Raw genomic sequence first — 24,828 nt, forward strand, 5'->3', positions numbered from 1 at the left:
AACTGCAATTTGCATTTCCTTTTCTTTTTTTTTTGTTGGTCTCGGTGTGTGCTTTCTTCATTTACAGTTAATAAACATTCACCGCAAGTGGCCCAGTCCTACTCCATTAAACACATACAGGAATGCCGCTGAAGAATCGGTAGAAGAATCGCATCTTAAGGGCCGCACATGTTGGCACTTCTTTTGCCCATTCTTCGGCTTCTGTTTCCCCTTAGGAAAACTCAAGTGTCGTCGCATTTGTTGTTAAATTGATTTGCCGATCGTCTCGGATGACATTAATGACGGAAAACCAAAAGGATTGGGGAAAAGCAAGCGGAAAAACTAAAGTGCAGCCAGAGGGAATTAAAATTTCCCAAAGCTATTTTCGGACTGCACCCCGAATATGAATATTAAGAGTTCTGGTTTGGTATTTTTAGATTATACAAAGTATCGAAGAAAACTTTGGAGTTAATGACACTTTTATTTAAACGCTTTATAATAAGGTGATGATATCATTTTATAAAAAAGATTTTAGGAACTCAAATATAAGGTTTTGGAGTGTATTATAAAAGTAAGTTTTATATTATACTTTATATTTGTTTATGATTTCTTATAATATTAGACAGTGGCAAACAAAACTTGAAAATGCAGGTGTTATGCTATGATTTACCACTTTGTGGAACCGAAGTTCATAAAATTGATATTTCTACTTTAGAAAAACAACATTTTAAAAGATATATGACAGACAATATTTCTGGTTTGATAAAATTACAAATTTTATGAATATGTCCATATGCCAACATATTTTAATGTTTTTACAGATTTAAGTACTTGAGACGCTTAACCAATCCCCAAAAGTCATAAACTAAAAACTTGATATCTTTTTTTTGTTAACTCAAAAGACCGTATTAGGCAATTCTCTCAAAAACATAAATTACACATTTTTTTTTTGGTAATAATCGCGATAATTCCAAAGAATCTTGGCCTGAGTCAGAAAGAGAGGGGAGCACGAGGAGAGAAAGAGAGGGTGAGTCACCCACGAAGATCAAAGTGCGACATAGATTTTAAATTTTAGTTAACTGCAGGCCTTGCTAAAACCAATGCAAACTCGTTCCAAACTCTTGAAACTTTTAGCTTAATTTGCATTTATTGCGAAAACTCATATGCAAAACGAAAAATACTGAATAAGAAACACACACAGAAATAAAAACAAACAAAATCAGCGGCAAAAGGAAGAAGAAGAAACCGCCACAGCAACATTTTTGTTTTCGGTTTTCCTCTTTGTTTTCTGGTTCTTTGTTATTCTTTGATTATTTGTGTTTGCATTTGCAAAGAATTGAAACAAATAAATGAGACACACACACATACACAAGCACAGGCACACACACCAACAAAAAAAACGGTAAAGCATAAAATAATCGCAAATGTTTTTTGTTGTTTGTTTTTCCTTTTGGCGATTTTAACACTCGAATTTTGGTTAATTACACGCACACCCAACTAGCTAGAAAAAATGCCGCGCACTTACAAACAAAATTCGCAATACGAAATTATTCGCGTTTGAAAATGGCAAACAACATTGTCGGCGTTCTTATTCGTTTTTCCAGCAGCCGCGATTGCGAACCGTTGCCTTCGAGCATTCCGATTGGAATGAACAAAAACAGAAGTTTGCCGACGCGAGAGCTGAGAGAGCAAAGCAAGCCAAAGAGAGCGTGAGCGCGGAAAAGAGTGAGAGAGAGAGAGCGCGCATATGCGGCATTGCACAAACAAAAACATCTGTGTGTTTGTGTGGAACGAGTTTGCTGCATTGGAAATGTGGATGCTGCCCACACACACACACACGCTCACGCGTAAATTGCGCAAATCGCATGTGTTTTTTTTTTGTTTTGTTGTTGCCGCCGCGATCGAAATCACGAAAAACCGCCATAAAATAAAAGCGTGTGCATTGTTTTTGGTCAACTGCATTGCAGACCGCGACATCCACACAGCCACAAAAATTAACAACATCCACTGCTGCACAGAAAAAAAAGACAACTCGATTGGTAAATTTGATTCGTACCTACTGAAATTTATCATGAAATCTATCATTAAATATATATATTGTCCATATCGACATATTAATTATCGCATAAATATATAATAACACCCATATCTCAACACATTATTTACAAATACAAATACAAACATCCCACATTATTTGATAGTCGATACATATAAAAATTAATAGCTGATAAGTTGTCCAAAATCATGTATAAAACCATCAAGCCGATTTTTAAATTTCATACATTTTTTCTTTCAGTGTAGAATGGCAAATACTGTAATGAACGCAGGCGACTATTTAAAGACGACATGCAAACGCATCGAGCAAATCGAGAGACGAGAAGGCCAAAACACGGAGGCGGCTGCGTGTGGGGGCGTGGCTGTGGGCGGAGGAGGTAATCTGGGCGAGGCCGCGATTGCTGTAACTTTACCATCTCCAAACCCCTTTTTTTGGGTTAGTTAAAAAAATGTAAACAATCGACTTACTATTTAATACGTTGATAAGAATTGGAGAAAGAACTGTTCTGAAAGACTGGTGATAAACGTTTGACTTTTTTTCCAGTGTGCGGGTGATAATTCAGCGAAGCGAAGAGAGAGAGCACCGATCGTTTTGTTCGCTCGATTTCCAAGGAAGTGGAACGTGAGTATGTAAATACCCCCATACGCATACACACACTCACATACATACGGCTTGAACGTGGGAGAGCCCTTCGCTCAAATCGTCAAAACTGCGCCAAAGTTTTCATTGCGTTGCTTTTTTTGCCCTCTTATTTTCAGTTGTGTTATTCGCTTTGTTTTTATTGTTGTTTTGGCCTGTTCTTGTACATTTTTTTTTACATATCGAATGGCCTCGAACGGGAATAAGAAGAAGGAAAACAAGAGAGGGAGTGGAAGTGGTAGTGATGAAGAAGGGAGTGCGGCAAAGATCGACCAGCTGTTGCGACTGGGCTTTTGTTTTTGTTTTTCCAATTGAAGCAGAAACCGGCTCCAATAAGAAGAGTAGAAGAGAGGAAGCGCATTCCATAAGGAATTCGCTTCCCATTTCCATTTGACCAAGTTGACAAATTGGCCCTGGCATTCCAGAAAGAGAACGAGAGGGAAGAACACAAATAAATCAAAATTAATGTCATACAATTATTAATTAATGTAATGAATGTGCTATTTGCTTAGACAGATGTTGCCAAACAGCCAAAAAGGAAGAAGAAGAGTGCGGGTCGCATAATGGGCCTCACTTAAATTATGATTTCTTGACCATTTCGCCTTAATTACACATGCAAAGCCATTGCCCACTGGAAAGGGTAAACGAGACAGAAAGACAGGTGCAAGAGGGACAGCATGTGGCTCAAATTGCAGTTAACGGGGCTTAAGCCCAAAGTACAGTGGAAACTCGCCAGAGTTTCTCTAAAAAACAACAACCGATTTTCTACATACATATCTACATGTAAGATATCTCTCCTATTTTTTTACCATATACATTTTTTAATCGAAAAACTTATTTAGCTTGTTTCAAAACAACCGACAGGCAATTTTGCAATACATAATAAACAAAGATTTTGTTGGATTCGACAAGCAAATAAAAACGAACTTTTTTTTTATATATACATATTTCATAAACTAAAAAATGTATTTTTGACTTACTTATTATTTCTTTAAAATTATTTCAATGTTTACAGATATTTTAAACCAATTGTATTTCCCAGACAAATGAATTTGGACTACAATTTAACTAAACGGCAGTTTCCATTTGCGGGCGACCCCTGTAGACAGTTTCATTTACAACATAAATTGAAAAACTATTGTCAAACCCACCCGATGCTGCGAGCCAAGGCGGGCATTATCACATGCGATAAATATTTATATGGAAATGTAATGACTGTCCGACCCCCTGGATCCAAAATGGCTCGGCCTTCGTCGCGCAATTAATGTCACCACATCCTTTGGGCCTTATTAATGTCCTTGGCCCGCGGTCTGTATGTGTGCGTGTGCTGCTGGGGGGAGGGGCGGTGGTCTCAGGGGTTGGCCATTAATGCGACCACTCCCCCTCAACTTCCCCTTGCGGCCGGTAAAAACAATTAATTTGCCTATAATGCAATTTATATCGGTTCGTTTTACGTTTTCAGATTGCTCTACATTGAGAAAAATACCTATAGTCCCTTGACGTTTTCGGAATTTACTGGATCTTTCAAATAAAAAATTAAAACTTAAATATTTAAGTTTATATAGTTGTAGTTTTAGTTATGGTTAAAGTTTTTAAGTTATAACTATAAAAAAGTAAAATAACATACTGATCGCACTGAAAATCGCACTTTTGTGGAATTTTAAGCTTGAGTATCTTAAAAAACATTGAACCCCTATATACATATATATACTAACGTTATCGAAATATTTTGAATATTTTTAAGTCAAAATTAATTTGATTGCCTAAATGGAGGTCATGGTTGGTTATTATATTGTTTAATCCCTCTAAATAATACTTAAATTATCCATAATACCGTGTACATTTTCCATATATTTACGAAGTTAGTTAGATTTGAAAATATACAAAAAAAATTGAATTCTGATATTGTGAATTGCCTCTGATTTCATTGAAAACCTAAGAGAATTTTTAAGAACCATAATTTTGTTTTGTGTAGCAACCTATCTATCTCCTTTTATCCTGTTCTCCAGCAAAGTCCGTTCTTTGGACTCCAGCCACATAATGTGCATATTTTTGGCTGCCCTGTGTTTTTGGTTTTCCAGGCCAAATGATTAATTATTTAAAACAACAACGACCACGATGCTGAGAACAATTCGCGGTGCCACAAAGAAATTCTAATGGCTGTAAAAAGGTCACAGCGGACGGCAAAGATGGGTCGAAATGGGTGGTACTTCGCTACTGACTGTGGTTTAGAAATTTTGAGATTTCAAATCGCAAAAGGCTATGAAACATTTCTTAAGTATCCCGTATCGGACACTTAAATTTACATTTGAAGATTATGTTTCTTATTTATGTATATTTAATTCTGTTTAGATTATATTTAAATTAATATTATAAAAGATTTTTTAAATTTCGTATATTGAGATGTCTAAAAGTATGCCACAAAATACTGTCATGTCTAATTAAAATATGGCGAACAACGACTTAATATTTTTGACAGCATACTTTTACTCACCTTTTTAAGAGGCTTAAACTTTTGGAAATTTCTGTGCCACCTCCTATGGAAACTTCTTGTAAAAAATAAAGCGGCTTTTTAAATGCCAATTATTACTTTTTGTAATAAACGAATAAGATAAGATTTCAACGATTCAAAATCAAATTAAATGCGGATGCAGCTGTCTGGGCAAAGTTCACATCTGCACTTGCGTTTGCTTTTTCTGACATAATTGGGCAGTTCTTCGATGATGACAAGAGCCCCCCCCCCACGAGTTGGAAAAGCGGGAAAAGCCCGCATCGAGCTGCCAGACACAGAGGAGACCGCCTCGCCCCAAGGAACATATTGTAAACAAACTGTCAAGTCGAAGAAGCGAAAACGAGAAATGTTTGGAAAGCGACGAAGGGAGCACAATGAAAAGATATACGACTATGTTGTTCGCGGGGGCGGAGAATGTCTTGTGGAAAATCTCGAAGCAAATCCAAAAATCCGACTGCAGTTGTCGTGCAAGATGATGTGTGCAACATGGTGTGTGCAACATGGTGTGTTTCCAAACAGCAAGACATTTTTGGCAAGCGGACTCGGGGAAGCCATGGGGAAATGACACAAGCATAACACACGAGAATTCGCATTATGCTTTTGCCAATATTATAACTTTATAATTGTTGCTTCATTCATAATAAGGACAATTCAATTTTTCTTTTAACTATTGTATAAAAATATGTTTTTTTTTAAATAAAAGCCTAAATCTAAGTTCATTCGATTTTAAATGGTAATAAAATATTTTAAATGTAAATTTACACATTCTAACTTACCAAATTATTTACCTTAATTAGTAAACATAATAAGTTATAAGTGCCTTACTTATTTTTATTAAATTATCATATTTTACTTACAGAAAATTGTGATTTTAACATTTAAGACTTCACAAAATATAACTCACCTGCAACGAAAAGACAAGTAAATACATTAACTAAATGTTTTTGGTCATAAAAAAGTAATAACAAGAAAGGAAAATAGTTTAATTTAATTTCCAAATCTCTTAATATATGTATTTAAAATCCTTAAATTAGGAAACGATATTCTTTCTTTTAAGACGATTCAAACATTAATTTTTCTTCGTTTTTAAGGAAATATTGATTTTTAAAATTTCGAAAATTTTAAATGATTGCTTTTTAAACATTTTTGAAGCAAATAGATTTGTCTTTTGCCATCGTTTTAAAGCTAAGAAAGAATTTAAAATTTCTAAATTTCAGAAAGGTTTCTAAAAGATTGTTTTTCTGAATTTTTAACTTTAACTGCAAGCATTTTTAAAAGCAATTTAATTATGTTAAATATTGAGACAAGAACATTTAATAAAAATATTTGAAAGTCGAAGAGGTCGCCTGAAGTCCTTACAAACATCTGAAATTATAAAACCCTCTGAATAAACAGAACAACAAAAATGTTGTAAATTAATTAAAAACTTGTTGCTGTTTTTTGTGAGAAAAAAAAAAATTTCGAAAATTGTTTTGAGGCTCCCAGAGGCCATTGACGGGGTCGGGCTATTGGCAGGACCTCGACCCCAAAGGAGCCAAGCTTCCCATTTCTAGACCTCCGAAATGGCAGCAGCTTGAAAATATTTTTACGACTTTCCAGCGAAACAAGTGCGGAAAACTGAAAAAATGTGCCAGAGGAATGGCACTGGACAACTGTAGTCCTGTAATTAAATAATGCCCTTGCTGCTGCCCCGCCCCCTTTGCCCTCTGACCCGAACGGACCCGCCTCCTTTTCGGTCTCACACTTTTCGGCAAGGAAAACAAGACAAACACAAACACAAACAAAAACAAAAAGTATCTCGACAGCATTTGAAGTTGAAGGAGCCGAGGTCCTGCGGTGGACAGGAGTTATATCCGTGTTTACTGTCTACTGACCCCCATGAGAGGATGGGGAGGAGTCGGGGGTCAAGGGTCAGCAAAGCACATAAACACACGCATCGAACTATTGCTCCCCTAGGATAAATTAATAAATTTCCCAGTGAAAGTTGCCAGAACATCAAGGGGATCAAATGAAATATTGCATAAAAGTACTTCATTTACTTGTAGCTATTTCTGTTATAATTTAAATAGTTATATTTATACTTAAGGTTTATTTGTATACAAAAGATAATTAGTAGTTAAAGGAGCTTACAATTTTTATTTTGAATTTAAGTTTTGAGAAGTGGATAAATGATAATTTTTAAACATGTATTGAATGTATTAAACATCAATAGCTGAAATATCCACATATTGTTTTTAAGTTAAAGAGTCACATCATCCAATAATCGGATTTCCATCTCTTTTTTTTTCTGCAAGCTAGTGTCAACAGTAAATAAACAATTTCAACATATGCTGGTCATTCAACGTTGACGTTAGAAAAGCCAGTATAAATAAATAATGAAAATGATGATGATGATGATGATGATGATGATGAAGTTGAAGCTGACTTTGCCAATGATAAAGACAAAATTGTACGACATCTGGCCATTTGCAACATTGAAAAATGTAAGTGTATGTATGTGTGCACCGTATATGGGCAAATGCATTTTTCATTTTTCAGATTGCAAACGGCAAATAAAAGCGACCACAAAAACTGGCAACTTTCTCTCTTCATTTGGAAGAATTCGCAGATGTCAGGGATTGATGGAGATCAAAAGGATGTATCTCACAAACAAACTGTCGCATATTCAATACCTGGCATTCAATTGATAAAATTGTGTGTTTAAAAAGACAACTTTGAATAAAGTTTGCATTAGATTTAGTGTAATAAAGTAATATAGTAATAGATATAGAATCTTTTTCCAATATTTTAATTCAGCTATATTTTTCAATCAAAATTAAATTGTGCACCTAAATAAGTCAGGGAGCTTTTTTAAGCAAGCAAATATTGTATCTGCTTACAATATTTTCATCTTGTTTTTATGTTAGTCATCAATAGTTAATGAACTCCCTACCATGCATTGCCTTTAATAGTATTGCGTAGCATCCCTGCTATCGTAATAAACTTCCTGACTCCTTCAAACTACCAAACAACCCATCTCCCCCACTTTTTGGCCCTTTTGAAGAACTTAAGTTTGCACCCTTTCACATGTTTCCTCCCGCCCCCCGAAATCCCCACAACATAAAACGAAAGCCATAAAATTAGGGCCAATTCCGTTTGTTGGCTCTTCACACCACCAGAAAACGAACACCAAAAAAAAAAAAAAAAACAAAAATAAAAATAGCGAAGCAAAAACTTTTGGAGAGAGTGAGAAAATGGAAAAGTGAGTAAAAGTTTTCCCTTTTTTTATGCCAGATATGGCAAATTAGCAGGGCAACATTTATGCCTTTACTCTTCTGCGCCATTTAATCAACAAAAACACTTTTTATTGTGAAAAATTATGACATTGTTGCTGCCTTAATGCTGCCCATTTTCCGCTGGTTGTTGTTAATGTCAAAAGTGTTATTGTTATGCAGACAATTATAGCATGCGATAAAAATGCTTAGGAAAATGGTCTGCGATGAGTTTGCGTCTGAATGGAAATGAAAATGGAGAAGGGGAAAGGAAAAGGAAAAGGGGGAAGGAAAAGGGGGCGTAATAATGAGAGTTTTGCAAATGAGAAAATATGTTTATTAGACTTAAACAGCCAGGATAATGCGAATGGGGGCGGAGTGAGTGGGAAATGTGGGTGGCAGTCGGAAAATCGGAAAATCGTCGAAAACTTGGGAAGCCCAAGAGGCAGCAGCTGCGATCTTTCTGGTCATCAAAGTGTTTATTTATTGTGGTTCCTAAAACAGCTGCAAACTTGAGTAAACAAAAGCGAGGAGTGAAAGTGAGATCACTAGAGACAAATCAGGGATCTCCGATGTATGGCATCCATCAAAAGTTGGACTTTAATTACCCATGACAAATGTGAAAAGTTGTGGCTAGCCCTTTGATGATCGTTTCATTAAAAGATTGTTATTTTCTTTAAGAATTAAAGTCAGTTCATATGCAAAATGCGAACGTTAAGAATGTAATTTCGTTTATTGATTTTATTGTATTTTCAATTATTTTCTCTTTGAATTAAATATACGGTACTGACGCCCAATGTGTGTTACACTTTCATTATTAATTTAAAGTATGGAAAAATAATTTTTTAAATAAAAATAAAAATTGAATTCTACAATTTTCCTTTTGGATAAACCATTTAAATATGTTATATTAAATATGAATAAATTAAAGGAAGAAATTGAAAGACTCTAGGCTAAAAATCTCCTGTGAGTGACTTGTTCAAAATTGGTTTTAGAAACCTCTATATTTGTCTCCAATTGTTAAGACAAGGGGCATATTTTGGGGTTGCGACTTTATATATATCCGTTTTAATGGCCGCCAAGTTGGCGAAAAGTTGGAAGAGAAGTGCTATGTGGGATGTGAAGCATCATTGTCAGCCTTAGTGTTATGAGTATATATGGCTAGTCATCCCGACGCGTCGTCGTCGTCGTCGTCGTCGTCGCCTGACCCATATTTATTTTTGGCACATTGGTATGGCATTTGATGGGCTCGGCTGCTCTGGTGGATTTTTGCGGATCTGCCAGTGGTACTTCCCGACAAGAGGACTTACTTACCGAAATGGAAAGAACTTCTCCAGTATTTGACGGCCCAGGCTGGTCGTTGTCATGTTTTTCCAATTCTCGTGGCGGCGGCTTCGGCGGAGCCTCCTCTTTTGTGCGGCAGGAAATGTGGTGCAACAAAGACTGTGGTTGTGGCGGTGGCGGTGGCGGTGGCATTAACAACAACTGCGCACTGAGCAGGGCAATTGAAATACGCTTTAATTAAACTAATCAGAAGATATATACACCATATATAGACGCGCGATACTGAGCAGACGCCCACACACACAGGGAGTCGCTTGAAAGATCTTCGGCCTTCGGGGTAATACCCATACGAACTCGTTTTTATTTTTATTTATTTTCATTAGATCGTTTCACTTGGGGCACAACACAAAATAATGTAAAATTGAACAGAAACAAAAAGATCAATGATATCAAGATGAAAACACTTTTCGAAACGCGACGCGCGATTCGCTTTTCGTTCTTTGTCACGCTCTTTCTTTTTAGCTTGATTCATCGGTGATGTATGCCCGATGCGGTACTATATCTTTTGTATGTTAAACAAAATTAATAAACTGTGACTAAACTTTGCTTTTATCAGGAACTGGAATTTGCTCATCAACTCGAGAAAATTAGCTGCGAAGAAAGCTTAAAAAATCTATGTATATTTATGGAGCTGATATTTAGGAATAAATCAGATTCGATGGTTTTCCAAATAACTTGTGTTGCCATATTAAATATATACAACTTCAAGAACATTTTTCTTAATTGAAAAAAAAATTCCCCTTCCATTAGAATAAATGATTTGTCGCGATTTTCCAATTTTGTAATTTAAGTAAAAGTGGGAGTTATTTTACAAAAAAATATTGTTTTTAAATAAAGGAAGGCTAGTTTTAAAGAATACCTTTTGCTTCAATTTTTCCAAAATCAACCTATTCCCTTAATCTTTGATAAACTCATCATTTTGTATGGAATTTGTTGTTAAAAATGTAAGGTGAATCATTAGCACACCATTTTTTGATCTGCAAAGAGCCTCTTCTGATGGATTCTTGTAGATATATCCATTAAGAGCAACTCAGAAGCCGTGATCTGACAAATGTGTCAGTTGGTGGTAGCTATAAGGTCTGCCGATCGTTTGGCGTGTGATTAATGAGCAAACCAAACCGATTCCGCAGAATTTGCCGGCTTTTAAGGCTTTTGGCCTTCATATCTGCATGGCGATCATTTCGCAGAGCTCATTTCTGCTCAGAGCTCAATTTGATCTCGTACTGGGGGCTAAAGATGCCAATGACCCACCCAGCCATAATGGCGAACAGAAATTACATAAATTGCAATTTAATTTGCCTCGTTTGTTGCCTTTTTTTTTGCAGTAGGTATTTTCTTTTCTTTTCTTTTCGTTTGTTTTGTTTCTTCTACGCTTCGCTGTGTCGTTTGTCAAAAAAAAAATAAAAGTGCTTTCTTCTGTTTTGTTTTTGTTATTATCGTCATCATTGCTCTTTTGTATTTGTTGTTTGTCAGCTCAGTTTACCGTTAACTGTTAGCCAAGTTACAGCATACAGTATACAGTCGCAATCGCAAACGCAGTCACAAGAGCGTAAAACAATCACACACGGAGAAAAGGTGACCCCGAAATGGGTAACTAAGGTAAGGTCTATTCTACACTGGAGTTTCGCAAACAACGTCTTATGCAAACTGTTTTTGCGATGTAACATTGTTGCGTCTATGTCTCAATGCATACATTTACATACACTTTTGGATGTAAGTATGTATGTATGTACATCACCCCTAGCAACAACCAACCACAGTTGGTAATAAAAAGGGTTGATAATATTGATTTAAATTCACTCATTTATAAATCGAGTAATATTTTTAAAACTATATTACATTATGTGTGTGATATCAACAATCATTCTATGACTATTTAGTTTTTTTTTTAACCCATAAATTCTTCTAATCTTTTATTTAACATTAATTTTTTCCATTAAATTGTTATAAAATTAAGCTTAAATCAAATTGTGATTTGATGAACGAAATTTGTGTTTAAAGTTCTGTTGGAAACGGATGTTTAAAACCTAATAATTCGATGTCTTATAATAACACTTTAAAGTTTCTTGTTGATATAAGATTGCAACAGACTGACTAAGTAAGAAGTATTTGTTTATGTATCAATACTTGATAAATACAGTTTTCTAAATATCATAAAATACTCCTTTTTATGTTTAAACTCATTCACAATAATTGAACTTTTCTTTCTGTGTGATATTGTTTTTTGCATTACGAAAAAGAAGCAGACGATTAGGCGAATTTCAAGCGAATCGTGATTCACATTGAATTTGTTTGCGAGTTTTGGGTCAGGTATCTGAATTCGGATTCAGATTCGGATTCCCGGGGGCAATGGTCACACCTCTGTGGATCGCGATTGAGGGGCTCGAATACTCATATACTCGTTTCTGCCCCCCCCAAAAACACACAAACTACATTCACGGAGAACGAGGAGATGCGGCGCGCGTTCGCATCGAAAGTTTTCTTGTGACTGACGAGCGACGGCTACTGAGGCATCGACTTTGCCATCGACTGTGGCATCGGCGGTGGCATCGGCGGTGGCATCGGCGGTGGCATCGGCGGTGGCATCGGCAGTGGGCCCCGCTGGCATGGGCACTGTGGTGTCAGATCGCCCCGCAGCACACACAACTTGCCGGCGATATAAATAGAAGCCTCGGCGGAAGATCCACCACATTCGATGTGAACAAAATAAGATGCCGACATAAAAAACTCCAAAGACCTGAAACAAAAACCATACTTACGGCCAGCCGTAGAGTACTTCGTGTCTAGAGATATATATTTATTATATTGAAATGAAAACTATGTTATTATATCCATTAATCAAAAAATATCACGATCAATATCTTATAAAAACTATTGCAAAGTGACTTATATCGAAATTTGTAGAAGTGTGGCTAAATCGAACAATTTAATATAAAGAATGTTAAGGAAAGATAATATAAATATAAGATTTTTGACCACTGTACTTGCATATGCAAAAAAAAAAGTTAAAAAACAAAATATTTTAGCTAAATGAGTCAGGCCTATTTTCTGGAATCATAATCTAAGCAAAGGCGTATTTTGTTTTTTTTTTTGGTTGTTCCGATTATAGGAAACAACGCTCAATAAGGAATGTAAAAAAATAAACACAAATTATCTTAGGATGACTGTTTATTGAAAGTATATAAACAGCAGTCCCAAATTGCATAGCTTTACTTTTTTTTGTAAAAAACTGACTTCTTTGGAACATTTTGTCTTGCTTATTAAAATCAAATAAAATATTATCAAATTGACTAAAAAAAATATCTGTTGGAAAATAAGCTTGCCAAAGATAAGTCCCCTTTCTTAATTTTTCTAAATTGGGCTAAGATTTTAAAAATCTAGGTTTTTGATCGATATTGCCATTTAATACAACCACTGTGCGCTCTTTCCAGAGAAAAGAGAAGACTTGGCCAGGACTCTCTCACTTTGGTCTCAAATTACCGATCTCCATGCTCTTTTGCTCTCCTGGAAGTTCAATCAACTTCAATTGGAAGACGGGCAATTAAATCGATAAGCGACAAACATTGGCAAAATGCAAATTAATTAGACAACTTTGCTGCTTCCTCTTTTTGCCCAAGGAAATCCAATTGTAAGCAGAAACTATTTCAGAGCTTTCAGCCAGCTTGACCGGCTTTTCTTGATGTTGCTAGAGATTTTGCCTGAATTCGCATTCGCGTTTTTCTTCGCTGCGTCTGGTTTTTCCACTGTCCATTGGCATTTTCCAGTTTTGCGGCAAATGCGGAAGTGCGTGAAAGAGAAAGCGCATAATCCAATAAGAGAGCGGCCACGGTGGGCTGAAAAGTGGGCGATGTGCAGAAAGTAACAAGTGCAACCGCAGAATCGCGATGCAAATTGTGGCAAGTGGAATCACGATGCGGTAAGTAAAAATGGGAATGAAAATCACAACAATAGTCAGAAAGCTAGAGAGGGATTAACAAAGAAAAAGAGATAGAAACAGGATCAACTTGTTTATTAAAAAACTTTAACAAAAACTTTCTCCAATCAAAACCTTAAAAATAATTTAATTCTGGAACTTAAACTTCAAATTTAAAAAACAGATAGTGTAAAAAAACAAAACAATGTTTTTCTCATTTTGAAAAATTTAACAAATTTTTAACACCCAATGAATGATTTTCAATATCAACACACTTATGTATATATTTTAGCAATAACCCATATATATAAGAATTTTTGAACATAAACAAATCTGTGACATGTTTACTTGTGATTTCTTAAAGGAACAATCGAGTTTCATTACTTAATACAATTTGGTTTTAGGGGATTTCTAATCCACAAGATGGTGTGTGTGAAATTTCTTCGGAGAACTTTCTTCAGCTTATTCACACATTTGAAGACAATCAGAACTTGTTTTACTGATAGTTGACATTTCAAATTACTCTTCTGTGCAATCGACTTTTCCCTTTTCTGGCAACTTGCGCAATCCGAGGAAGCGAAAGCCGTTTACGGCTTTATGGAAAACCCTCGAGAGTTTTTCGCTTTTGCAAGTGTGGAGTATTAGTAGCGTCAACTAGCCATATAAAAGTGATAGACATATTAACCCACTAGTCCACATTGCTGTTGAATTCAGACAGCGTCAGACAAAGTAGCAATTTTCAGCTCAGTTGCGTGCTGCTGGCTGTCTATGTGGGTGGTTGGTAGTGGGTGGAAATGGGTGGCAGTGGGCGTGGATGGTGGGCGGGTCGGTAGTGAAGCATGCATGCCAGACACGCGAATGCGATAAAAATTAACGACGGCGGCAACATCGCAAATTTAGTGGGTCCATTCGCATCTATTGTTAAAATTTTTCTTAAAACTTACGACCGATAAAAATATCAATTGCACACAATGTTTTGCTATCAGGGTGATAAACAAATATTCCTTTTTGACCAAATAAGATAGGTTGGTTTTACAACAATACATTATATTAAATTTCTATGCAATTTCAATTGTTTAAAAAAAAACGTACAGCTTAGAAAGCCACAACAAATAAAATATAACAGAATAATATAAGGTTTGTTTATAAGACTCAAAATGATTTTTTAAAAAATGAAAGGAAAATCCCAAAATCTATACTCGTATTAAATAAAAAAAAGTTGTACAAGTACAAAAATAATTAATGTGTTCTATGGAATTTGTGGATATTTAGACAAACATTATAAAACAAAGAATGCAATAAATGTGCGTAGCTTTCGCATGGTTGTCTCATTAAAAAAAAGGTATTTAAAACGCTTTCATTTAAATTGAAGTTGAAGTTATAGGAAGTGCAATTGTTACAGTCTCTTAACTTTGGTATTTCCTTTTATTTCCTCAGGTTTATTTACGACTTTCCGACGTACACCGAAACACTTTTACACACTCTGGAGCAACCGCAAACGAGGGAAAAAATGATAACAAATTGAATTGGCAGCAAAAAAGGAGATGAAGAAAAAAGTGCTTTATGACTTTGGCTAACTTTTGCTACGTGCATTGAAAAACCAAACTGAAAAGTGGCCGAAAACGGAGCGGGCGGAAAAACTGTTGCATGCTTTTAGGCCGGAAATTATATGCACGATGTGACCGTTAGTTAGGAAGTCGGCAAGAGTGGGATATATACATTTATAGAATATATATACAAAATGCTTCCCGATCGGCTTAGCATCCATATATTAGTGTGTTGTGGCAAAAATGGTAAGGGTTTTTCTTGTGTGCATTCGGCTTTAACACAAGAAAAGAGAATCCATCTATACGTTAACTTAAATGGATGTAAAATTTTTGAGAAATCTCCTTACTTACATTTCGAGCATAGAAATAGATTAAGGGATGCTTAACTGTGTTTTTTTCTTTAATCTTTTGGTGCCCCTCACAATAAACTTATATGAGACAGCAATAAAATTAAACTATTGTTACGTCAATTTTAAAGCAATGAATACCGTTTCTTAAAAGTTTAGAATGTTTTATATTGAAATCTCATTGAAATCGCTTCTTGAAATGACTTTTCAGTGTAAATGTGGCATTACCCACTCCATTTTCTATCCTATAATACATAATTCGATTCCTGCACCTGTATTATTTTGGGCGTAAAATCCGTCATACCCCCTTACCCACACTTTTGAATGGGTGTGAGTGTGCATGCGTGATAAATGGCTTTTATCTTTTTAAAGCACTTCACTGCACGGCTTTTCAAACAAACAACAAAAATGGCAAAAGTCTGCTGCCGAAATGGGGGAAAAAATAATGGCCGGCGAAAAAATTATCCAATGTTAGTGCCACGCCCCCTCCGCACGCAACGCTGCCCCCTTTTGTACGCTATTGTTGTTGTTGTTGTTGCTGCTGCTTTTAGTCGGGCAGCATCTGGCGTCTGCCTGGTCTCGTCCTTATCCTCGTCCTTGCCGCCCAAAAAGCCCCCCTTTTCCGCCCAACCACAACGCCCTTTGCTGTCATCCTTTGTTGCCGCGTTATGAGCAAGTTAATTATGGTGTCTGATATTTTCCCGACACTTTTCTTTGAGTTTTGGGGATTTTGTCGCACAAAATGGCGCTAGCATCGCTGCAATATAGCTTATGAGTTGCTTCAAGGTAAAAGTAAATACAGAATAGTCAAATACTATTGCGGATAATATATTATTAATGCACACTTTAAAAGTTTACTCTTTTATCACACTATACAATTTAATAATGTATATACTTAATTTGATTTATTGTAATTGGCAACTTTGATTGATTTTATTCTAAAGGCTATTATTTTTCATATATATTAATATCCTGCATAAATTTTAATTATCTACCTAGAACTAGAACTAGAACTAGAAATGCCTTTTTATAATATTTTATGCACTCATTTGTTAGAAGTTGTTTACATGCTCATTGAATAAAAAACAAGATACCTTTAATGTTGTATTTAACAAAAAAAAAAATCACAACCAAATCTTATCGTATATTGTATATTTTTAATTTATTTTCTTAACTATTTTCGAGGGCCTTAATATATTGTACAAATTTAGCTTTAAATGCACCTGAATTACAAAAGCGAATCATGTTTTTTTTTGCAGCAGGTGTGGCTTATGTGGCATTCGAACTACGAGCACAAGGACTCCAAAAATCATGAGTCACGGCTCCAAAAGCTGTGGAAAACTTTTCCATCTCGTCCGCTTATAAAAAGGACTTACAAACGAACCACGGCGTAGTGCTCGTAGTTTTCGGTGGTGCGACCGACCGTGTTCGCTTCGTTTCATCATTAATATTTAAACATCGTCGATTCAATCGATCCACATAAAATGAGCAAAAGTTGGGGCCAAAGTGTGAGGCTGACGGACAGGGAGTCACGGCCAAGGAGACAGGGCATCAGTTCGAATTGAAGTTGAATTTCTTTTCCGCTTGCGTTTAATTAGCGAAAAGTAATTACTTAATTAGTTTGTGTCTTTCGGTGGCTTGGTGCCATTTAAGCAGCTTAACTTTGATGGTCGCAAAAAAGGCATTTAAGGTTGATTAGTTTTACGGCGAAAAATCCATGGCGCCATCTAATCACCGCATGAATTGGAGCGGCCAGTGCTGTCGACCGCAGGCAAATCAAAACCCCATCAAATGACCCCGGTCACCAGTTTAATTGACTAGTCACCCACAACAGGGTAAAACACAGCGATTTCTCTTCGATTTCCCCCTACCACCATTCAGCATTCGATTTTCCCGACAAATGTATGTAAGTATAAAACATTATGGGCCAATAAAAATGTTGTGTTGCCTACTTTCAGGCCATGTTTTTTATGCCCCTTGTGTCGCGATACAGATACAGATACAGTTACAGATACAGGAACATGTACTGATGCAGATACAGATACTTGCACCGGAGACTACGGTTCAGTGAAATAAAGAATGCTTGAAGTATAGCCACGAATACCCTTTTATTTGGAATATATTTTAGATATGTTCAAAAAACATCTGTAAGTGAAAACTTTGAAAGTCTAACAATAAAAATTAATCTATTTGCTTAGAAAAATATATTAAAATTTATTTATAATAAATTAAGTTAAATTTTTATAAAAAATTGTATCAACACCTAATAGTTTGATCATAAATAAAACGCCTCACGCCTTCACTTAATTTAAAGTAGAAAAAGTGATTACAACCATCATTTAGGTGAAGAAACTTCTCCATTATTTATAAATTTGGTTCCAGAGCGAACAGAAAATACTATTAGAAAGAGTATCAAAATATATGCAGGGTGAGTATAAATATATTTTTGCATACTTTCGGTTGCTGGCATAAAATTCAACTTTGTGTCATAAACACCACTGAAATGAAGGGCCACAACACCTGCGACTGCTAAAACGCCGGCGGGCCACAACAAATCAAAAACATGACTGCCCAAAGTGCGGGGGGAGAGGGGGGTTGTTTGTGTACGCCAGGGGAGGTTCAAAGAGGGGGGGGATTTGGAGATGTTTGGAGTTATGTCTAGTAAATAAATAAAAGCAATAAGCAGACAGCAGGCGACAGGAGACAGACGACAGCAGACGGCAGACGACAGCAGACGGCATCGTAAGTAGGTAAGCAGCGCTACTAAAAGACAGTTAAGTTACCCCCCTTGGATTCCGGCCAAGTTGTGCGAGTCATTTCTCTGGTTTAGTGTTAAATTTAAAACCATAAACGAGGGAAAAGCAACAGCATCGGTGAATAAGGCGGCAGAATGCTCTTTGCCACAAAAATACACACGTTATGCTGACATAAAAATGATAAATAGATGGCCAAGGTGAACACATTTGGGCCCTGTTTCGTCAAATTCAATTTTGGCTTAAACAGATTCTAAAGTGTGTTGCGAGAATTTCACATTTTATTATTATTTATTAAGTGAACTCTTTAGGATGAAAATATTATTATCTTGGATCAAACAAATAAATACAATTAAATAAAACATAAATATACTTAACTTTATGAAAATTAAAAAAAAAACGGAAATAAAAAGTTTAATAATTCGACCATTATATAAACAGTTAATCAAAATCAAATGTTTTTTAAACAAATAAAATTTAATAATAAGTATTAAATTTATTAAAATAAGAGCTCTCCACAAATTTCTTATTAATTGTAGAACTGCCTATACCCATTTATATATGTTCTCTCTGTATTTTCACGTGTTAATGTTAAAATATAACAATTAAAAGACGATCGAATGTATGGACATGGTTTTTCCATGCCCTGGAAAATATCACACACTAAAAAAATACCCCTGCTGGCAAGAGGAGCAAGTGGATTACAAGTGCGGAACAAGCTAAAGACGCTCCCCAGCAGGCGGAGATCTATGTACTTTTTATGTCCTCGGTCTCGGTGGGTGGAAATGGCGGTGTTTGCGTGGGGGCTTCAAGTTAAGTTTCAACCTGGGTAGGCGGTCAGGTGGGAAATGCTGAAAAACAACAGTTGAAATTCCCATGGTGAAAACTTTATTCTATTACGACTGCCAAAGAACAAGAGCAGGAGGAAATTGGCGGGAGGGAAAAGGGGACTGAAAACCGAAACAAGAACAGCGAAAGCGAATAATTGAAAGTGAGGACTGGAGATTCGAAGTTGGAGCTTGCAGAATGGAGGCTGCGGCTTCCATTGTCTGTTAGACATCCTTTTCCGCCCGACTTTTTCATCGAGACGCAGCTGAGAGCCCGAAGAGTTTCCTTGAGTTTCCCACTGCCATTTTCCATTTTCCATTTTCCATTTTCCGACTGCTCTAATCCAGCGCCACATTTATGGCACTGGGATTTGGACGGGCTTAGGAGTTGTGCGAGAATTAGCTGAGCTGCCTTCGCTTCTGGGCCATTAAAATGATTTAAATTAGCACGGGAGTGAGGGACTTGTATGTAAATGAAGTCTTAACTGCGGCTAAGACCCAATGCCACGGGAGATGGTTAAACAACAGCTGCCCATGGAGACTGCCGACTCCCATGGGAGCTGGGGGAAATTCTCGACTTACTTTTGGCTGCGGCAAAAGTTAAGTTATTTATAACCAAACGTTTTTAGTTTTTCAATTTGTCAAATGAAAACGCTAGTGACTGAATAATAGCCGCTATTTAAGACATATATATTTTTGAATGTTTATTATGATTTTCACAATGTGTCCACAATGTGTACAAAATTCAGCCAATTGGAACACAAATCAATCTTTATTCCTTCTTGCTCACAAACTGAATAGAACTAAAATAAAACTAAAAGTGTGTTCAACTTTCTAGAACCGATTCTCCTTAAAGCTGGGTTAAACTTTTACCTGTTTTATATAACAGCAAGAAATAAATTAGTTTATATTTGCCCAACACCACTATATTCTAGCTCCGAGCATTTTGCCAGACCCGCTTTTTAATGCATTTATTTTGCTAAATACGAGTATCTCCATCATAATTTCCATAAACACGCGCAGCGAAGAACTCAAAGTTAATATCCACTCATTTAAATCCTCCATTTTTACCCCACTTGAGCGACTTCACAAGCTTTCGGTTAATTTTGGCTATTAACTCGATTAGATCCCTTTTGAGTCTGCTTGTCTACCAACTCCGAATTTTACAGACAGGTCACTTCGAAGTGGCAAGCCGGAAAATAATAATTGCCAGAACAATGAACAACGGAAACTTGGGCTAATAGAGAATGCAAACAACATATTAAACAATTAAACGGAAATTAGCACAAAATATTCACGCACACAGTTGGCCAAAGGAGGATGAAAATGCCAGTGAAGTGTGGCAGATCCGGAAAACGAAAAACGGATCCGGCATCAAGTCGGTTCATTAATAAACGACTTCAGACGGACGGAATTGAAAGTGAACGGAAATGAGTGCAGTGGCCAAGTGAATGTATGAAAAGTATGGAGGAGTGGAGGAGTGGAGGAGGGGCCCTTGAAGAGCCACTGCTAATGAAGCTGGTTTTAGGACCAACCAACAGTCTGCGAACTCAGGTAATGGGGAAAATAACTAAACGGAAACAACGAAGCAACCGGGGCACTTCTCTTCCCAGAGACATGGGGAGTTCGGCCAACTTAAATATGCAAGACGGCGCTCGGCTGGGCGCCAAATGTGCCACCCCCAGCCCAGCCTCTTTGCCTCTTTGCCCCATGACCCCACGACTCCAGCACCAAAGCACCACAAACCCCACCCCAGAGAACTTTAGCGCCAGCTGTGCCGACAACAGCGCCAAGGTCTGACAAACACTCACACTCGTCAGACACTGTGCAAAAATGTTGCACTCTGGGAACTGGTGGTAAAAGTTTCCCATGAATTCTAAAGATCGCAACGTCTGTAACCCTTAAAGTCCGATTTCTCAATGTCAGGTTAAGATTCTGGTTTTAAATCTGTGGCAGAAAGTGCCAAACTTTGCCTTTAGTTAAGAGTTTTTGGTCAGATAAGTTCGAGCATTATTTTGAGAAAGTAAATGTTAATGAAACACCTTTTTAACTCAGTGTCAAAACTTAACATGATATTGAGAAATCGACACAAATTCTGGTATTCACCTATATTTTTATTCAAATTGTTTTTTTAAATTTATAAAATATTATGTTAAAAGAGAATAAATACTTTTTTGTTTTTTATATTTGTAAAATCTTTAAATATATATATCTATGGATAATTGATAATTCAAAGCTATCAGTCTTAGATTTGTAGTTTCAGAAATTCTTATACAAGATATAAGAAAAATATAACCACATTTTATATTAATAATTTGTGTCCCATGTTTCCTTTTTTTTTGAAGTGTACCACTTGAAAGCCCACGCTTTAGAGGAGCATAAACTTACAACACTTTTACCTCATCATCAAGGACTTGAACTTAAGGAAATTGATTTTATGCAGCGTTTAGAAGAGCAGCGGGAAAATGGAATTTGGTAGAATAAAAGGGCTAGGACCAGAGCGAGAAAACCAGGACTACGACTAGGACCAGGACCAGACGTTTTGTATGCTAAACCGCAAAGAAAAATGGTGCCAGCGGTGAGGATGGGAAAAGTGACATAAATAAAATCCGTGACTATAAATCTAAGGCATAAGCGGTTAAAGAGTCAGCCAAAAGATGCGGCACGTAGTCCTCATCCTCATCCTCATCCTCATCCTCGCTCCATCGATCCCTATCCTTTCACGGCAACCTTTTTAGCATCCTCCATCAGGAGTCACCGAAATGAATCCCGCAAAACGCAGATAAATATGTAAATAGATACAACGCGGATTATGCTTTGAACAACAATGCAATGGATATACTTTAAATATTCGATGCAAGAGAAAGATTTCGGGGAAACAAGAAAGATTTGAGGAAAATTTGGTTGGTTTGAAGCAGGTCTCGGAAAATATCCCATACAAAAATTACATTTAGATTTAAACATTAGGAATCGAAACCTGCGCGATGACACATTTCAAAATAATATTAGGAATATAATATAACAAATATTTTATAAAGCTTTGTATCAAATTCTTCTCAAATGTTGACATTTAAGGTATTATTTTCAAAAAGTTAAAACAAAAACAAAAACAAGCTTTTAAGAAAATGCAAGTAAATAAGCTTACACTAATTAGAATAAATGATAAATACACATAGGGTAGTTATTCAAATCATTGAATGCCAATTGCCTAGTGCTGTTTATAAAGTTTATTTTGCTTCACTTAAAGAATGGATTTACTACCCTTCCCAGCACGACCATGTCCTTCACCTGACGTTCCCATTTTTATGACCCACCCACCAGCGAACTGTTTTCTCCTGCCTTTTCTAACATTCAACAATAAAAGCGGAAATCAATCGAAGCCAGTAGGTGAAACTGCCCTGTTGAAATATATTTTGCGTTTGGTTTTATCTTAAATATATGGTAAAAAAAAATAGTTCGATTGGTTCGATTTTTGGTATCTATTATTTTATTCAATGCTGTGAGGATCGAAACAGGTAAAACTGTGTCATGGATGGTCAAGAATATGCTTTATAAACGTGCTACAAGTACTTCGGGTATGAAAACAAAAATAAAAGGGGGGATAAAAGGATGGAGGGCACCGATTGGGTTTTTTTTCATAACATAGGTAAGAAAGCACCATTTTTATGGGCCCGCAAGGGTCACATTAAAACGCATGTTAAGCAACACGCAGAACAACTGGATAAGGGAAATGGGATAAGGGTTTTTGTGTTTGGTTGGATTGATTTGGTTCGCTTGGCTTCAGTTCGCATTTCGGAAAGGGAAAGGATTGAATATCCTTTTTCGCACGACTTGACTTCGGTCGGCAATGCGGCTCGGCTGGCATTTTAATAGACTGTTGACGGTTTTCACTGTTTACCGAGTGTCTGGGCACAGGAGCCGGAAAAGATAAAATACAAGAACACGACAATACCTATTGGCTTCTGTTGCTCTTACTCTGGCTACAACGAATTTAACAAATCTTTGTTCATCCGCAAAATATTAAAATATTTATTTTAGGCAAAACTAGCCAAAAATTCAATGGTCAATATAAGAAAGATTATTCTACATTACAATTAAAACTTTGGAATGACCATTAAATGACATTAATAATATTAAAATATTTTTGTTTTCAGAGGATAGACAATACCATAATATTAACAAATTTATCTGAATGAAACTAAATTTATTCTCTTGTACCTATATCAAAAGACTTTTTTCTATTGCCAGAAATAAAATTATTAAATTTATACATTTTTTATATGTAGTTCAATTGCTTTTGAGCTTATACGCTTCAAAATCCATGTATAGTTAACAAAAACAGTGCTTATTTGTATTCTCACTGTAAGGGTATATAAACTTCGACCTGCGGAAGTTTAATTCATTTTTTGCTTTTTTCCCCCATCGTGACACGTAGTTAAATTTAAAAGATTGATTTAAATGCTCGAACTTTACTCAAAGATTTAACAATTAGATTGTGCAAAGGGCAAATCATGGTGAGGTTGATTTTTTTTTTCTGATTTGGGCAGTATTTGTTTGTGTTTAATCCCTCACTTTGTGCTCCGTTTTAGGGCCACATTGCCGTCCCCGGCAAAGGCGCCTATATTCCCTGGTCTCTCGATAACGACGAGTTCTTGGGAGTGCCCATCGCCGGCTGCAGGTTCTAGAGGAGCATCCTTCAGCTTGGCATTGTCTTTGGAGGTATTTAACCAGGTACCATCTTGTTGACGCAATACCCTAGCTTTTTGGACCAGATCCAAGCAGGTAAACTTGGCTCCTTTGGCCAGATCTCCCGAGTAGTTGGGTATGTTGCGGATAACGTGGAATGTTCCCTTGACGCCTTCATTGTAGTACTCCCGAGCCAACTGGCCCACGCTCAGGTCGGTCTGCTCGAAGGGCAGCACTCGTCTCACCAGCTTGGTCACCGGATGAACAACCGTGGTGATCTGCTGCAACAGGCGATCCGACTCCTCCGTCTTGCCCCAAACTCCAGCTCGGCACGTTACATATACGGTCATCGAAACTGCCGCCGTTCGTGCCATAAATGCGGTGAACATATTCAACTCAATTCGGGATCAGAAACATTCACAACAGAAAAATTACGTTTTGAAGGAATCTATTAAATTAAAAAAAAAGACGTAAGTTCAACGAAAGCAATTTGGTTTTTGTTCTTACTCCCAACACGTTCTGCTTTAAATGATTTTAGTCTTTTACAATTTACCTAACAAAGTGCTAGGCCTACTAAGATGACAAAAAAGTTAACTTTCTGTCACTTTTTGGTGGAAACACAATAATTCACTAGCAAAAAGGGCCATCAAATAAAAATGTGTGTTAAAATTCAAACTTATTTGGGTAATAACAGATTGATGAACAAAGAAAAAATTATAAATTTAATAATTAGAAATAAATAAATAAATATATAAAAACATTTTTTAAGAGAATAAGCCATATATGAACATATGTTTGTAGATGCCTTACACTTAGTATTTTTTGGTCATAGTTTGACTAACATAAAACACATTAAAGATGTGGATGTAAATTTCTTAAAAAATTAAAATGTTCTAATTGGCCATGGTTTCCTCTTATTTACTTGCTTAAATTAAAATAATTATTCTCAAAAACAGAAAATAATAGCTGAAGTT

General features: G+C 36.3%; 2 protein-coding genes across 6 annotated transcripts in view; both read right to left on the reverse strand.

Moving 5' to 3' along the window:
- LOC108140860 (protein sprint) overlaps nucleotides 1–24,828 on the reverse strand; it is a 113,197-nt gene that overhangs the window by 61,424 nt on the left and 26,945 nt on the right. For 3 of the 5 annotated variants that reach the window (XM_041710083.1, XM_041710081.1, XM_017263847.2), the window contains exon 1: nucleotides 1,505–1,612. The exons of 1 other annotated variant lie outside the window; for it this stretch is intronic. Coding sequence is in view for 1 of the 4 variants with exons in the window: in XM_017263849.2 (XP_017119338.1) it covers nucleotides 9,752–9,804 (53 nt within the window). In the remaining 3 variants the exon portion in view is untranslated. Of the gene's footprint in view, nucleotides 1–1,504; nucleotides 1,613–9,751; nucleotides 10,210–24,828 lie in introns of those variants that run through there. One more of the 5 variants, XM_017263849.2, reaches the window with a different exon arrangement.
- On the reverse strand, nucleotides 23,618–24,446 carry LOC108140861 (MICOS complex subunit MIC13 homolog QIL1). The gene is made up of 2 exons (XM_017263851.2): nucleotides 24,362–24,446; nucleotides 23,618–24,302 (listed from the first exon to the last, which is right to left on the reverse strand). The coding sequence occupies exon 2, from the start codon at nucleotides 24,241–24,243 to the stop codon at nucleotides 23,737–23,739; it is 507 nt and encodes a 168-aa protein (XP_017119340.1). The 5' UTR covers nucleotides 24,244–24,302; nucleotides 24,362–24,446; the 3' UTR covers nucleotides 23,618–23,736.

Source organism: Drosophila elegans, unplaced genomic scaffold (genome assembly GCF_018152505.1).
Source record: "Drosophila elegans isolate 14027-0461.03 unplaced genomic scaffold, ASM1815250v1 contig_149, whole genome shotgun sequence".
Classification (NCBI taxonomy): Eukaryota; Metazoa; Arthropoda; class Insecta; order Diptera; family Drosophilidae; genus Drosophila; species Drosophila elegans.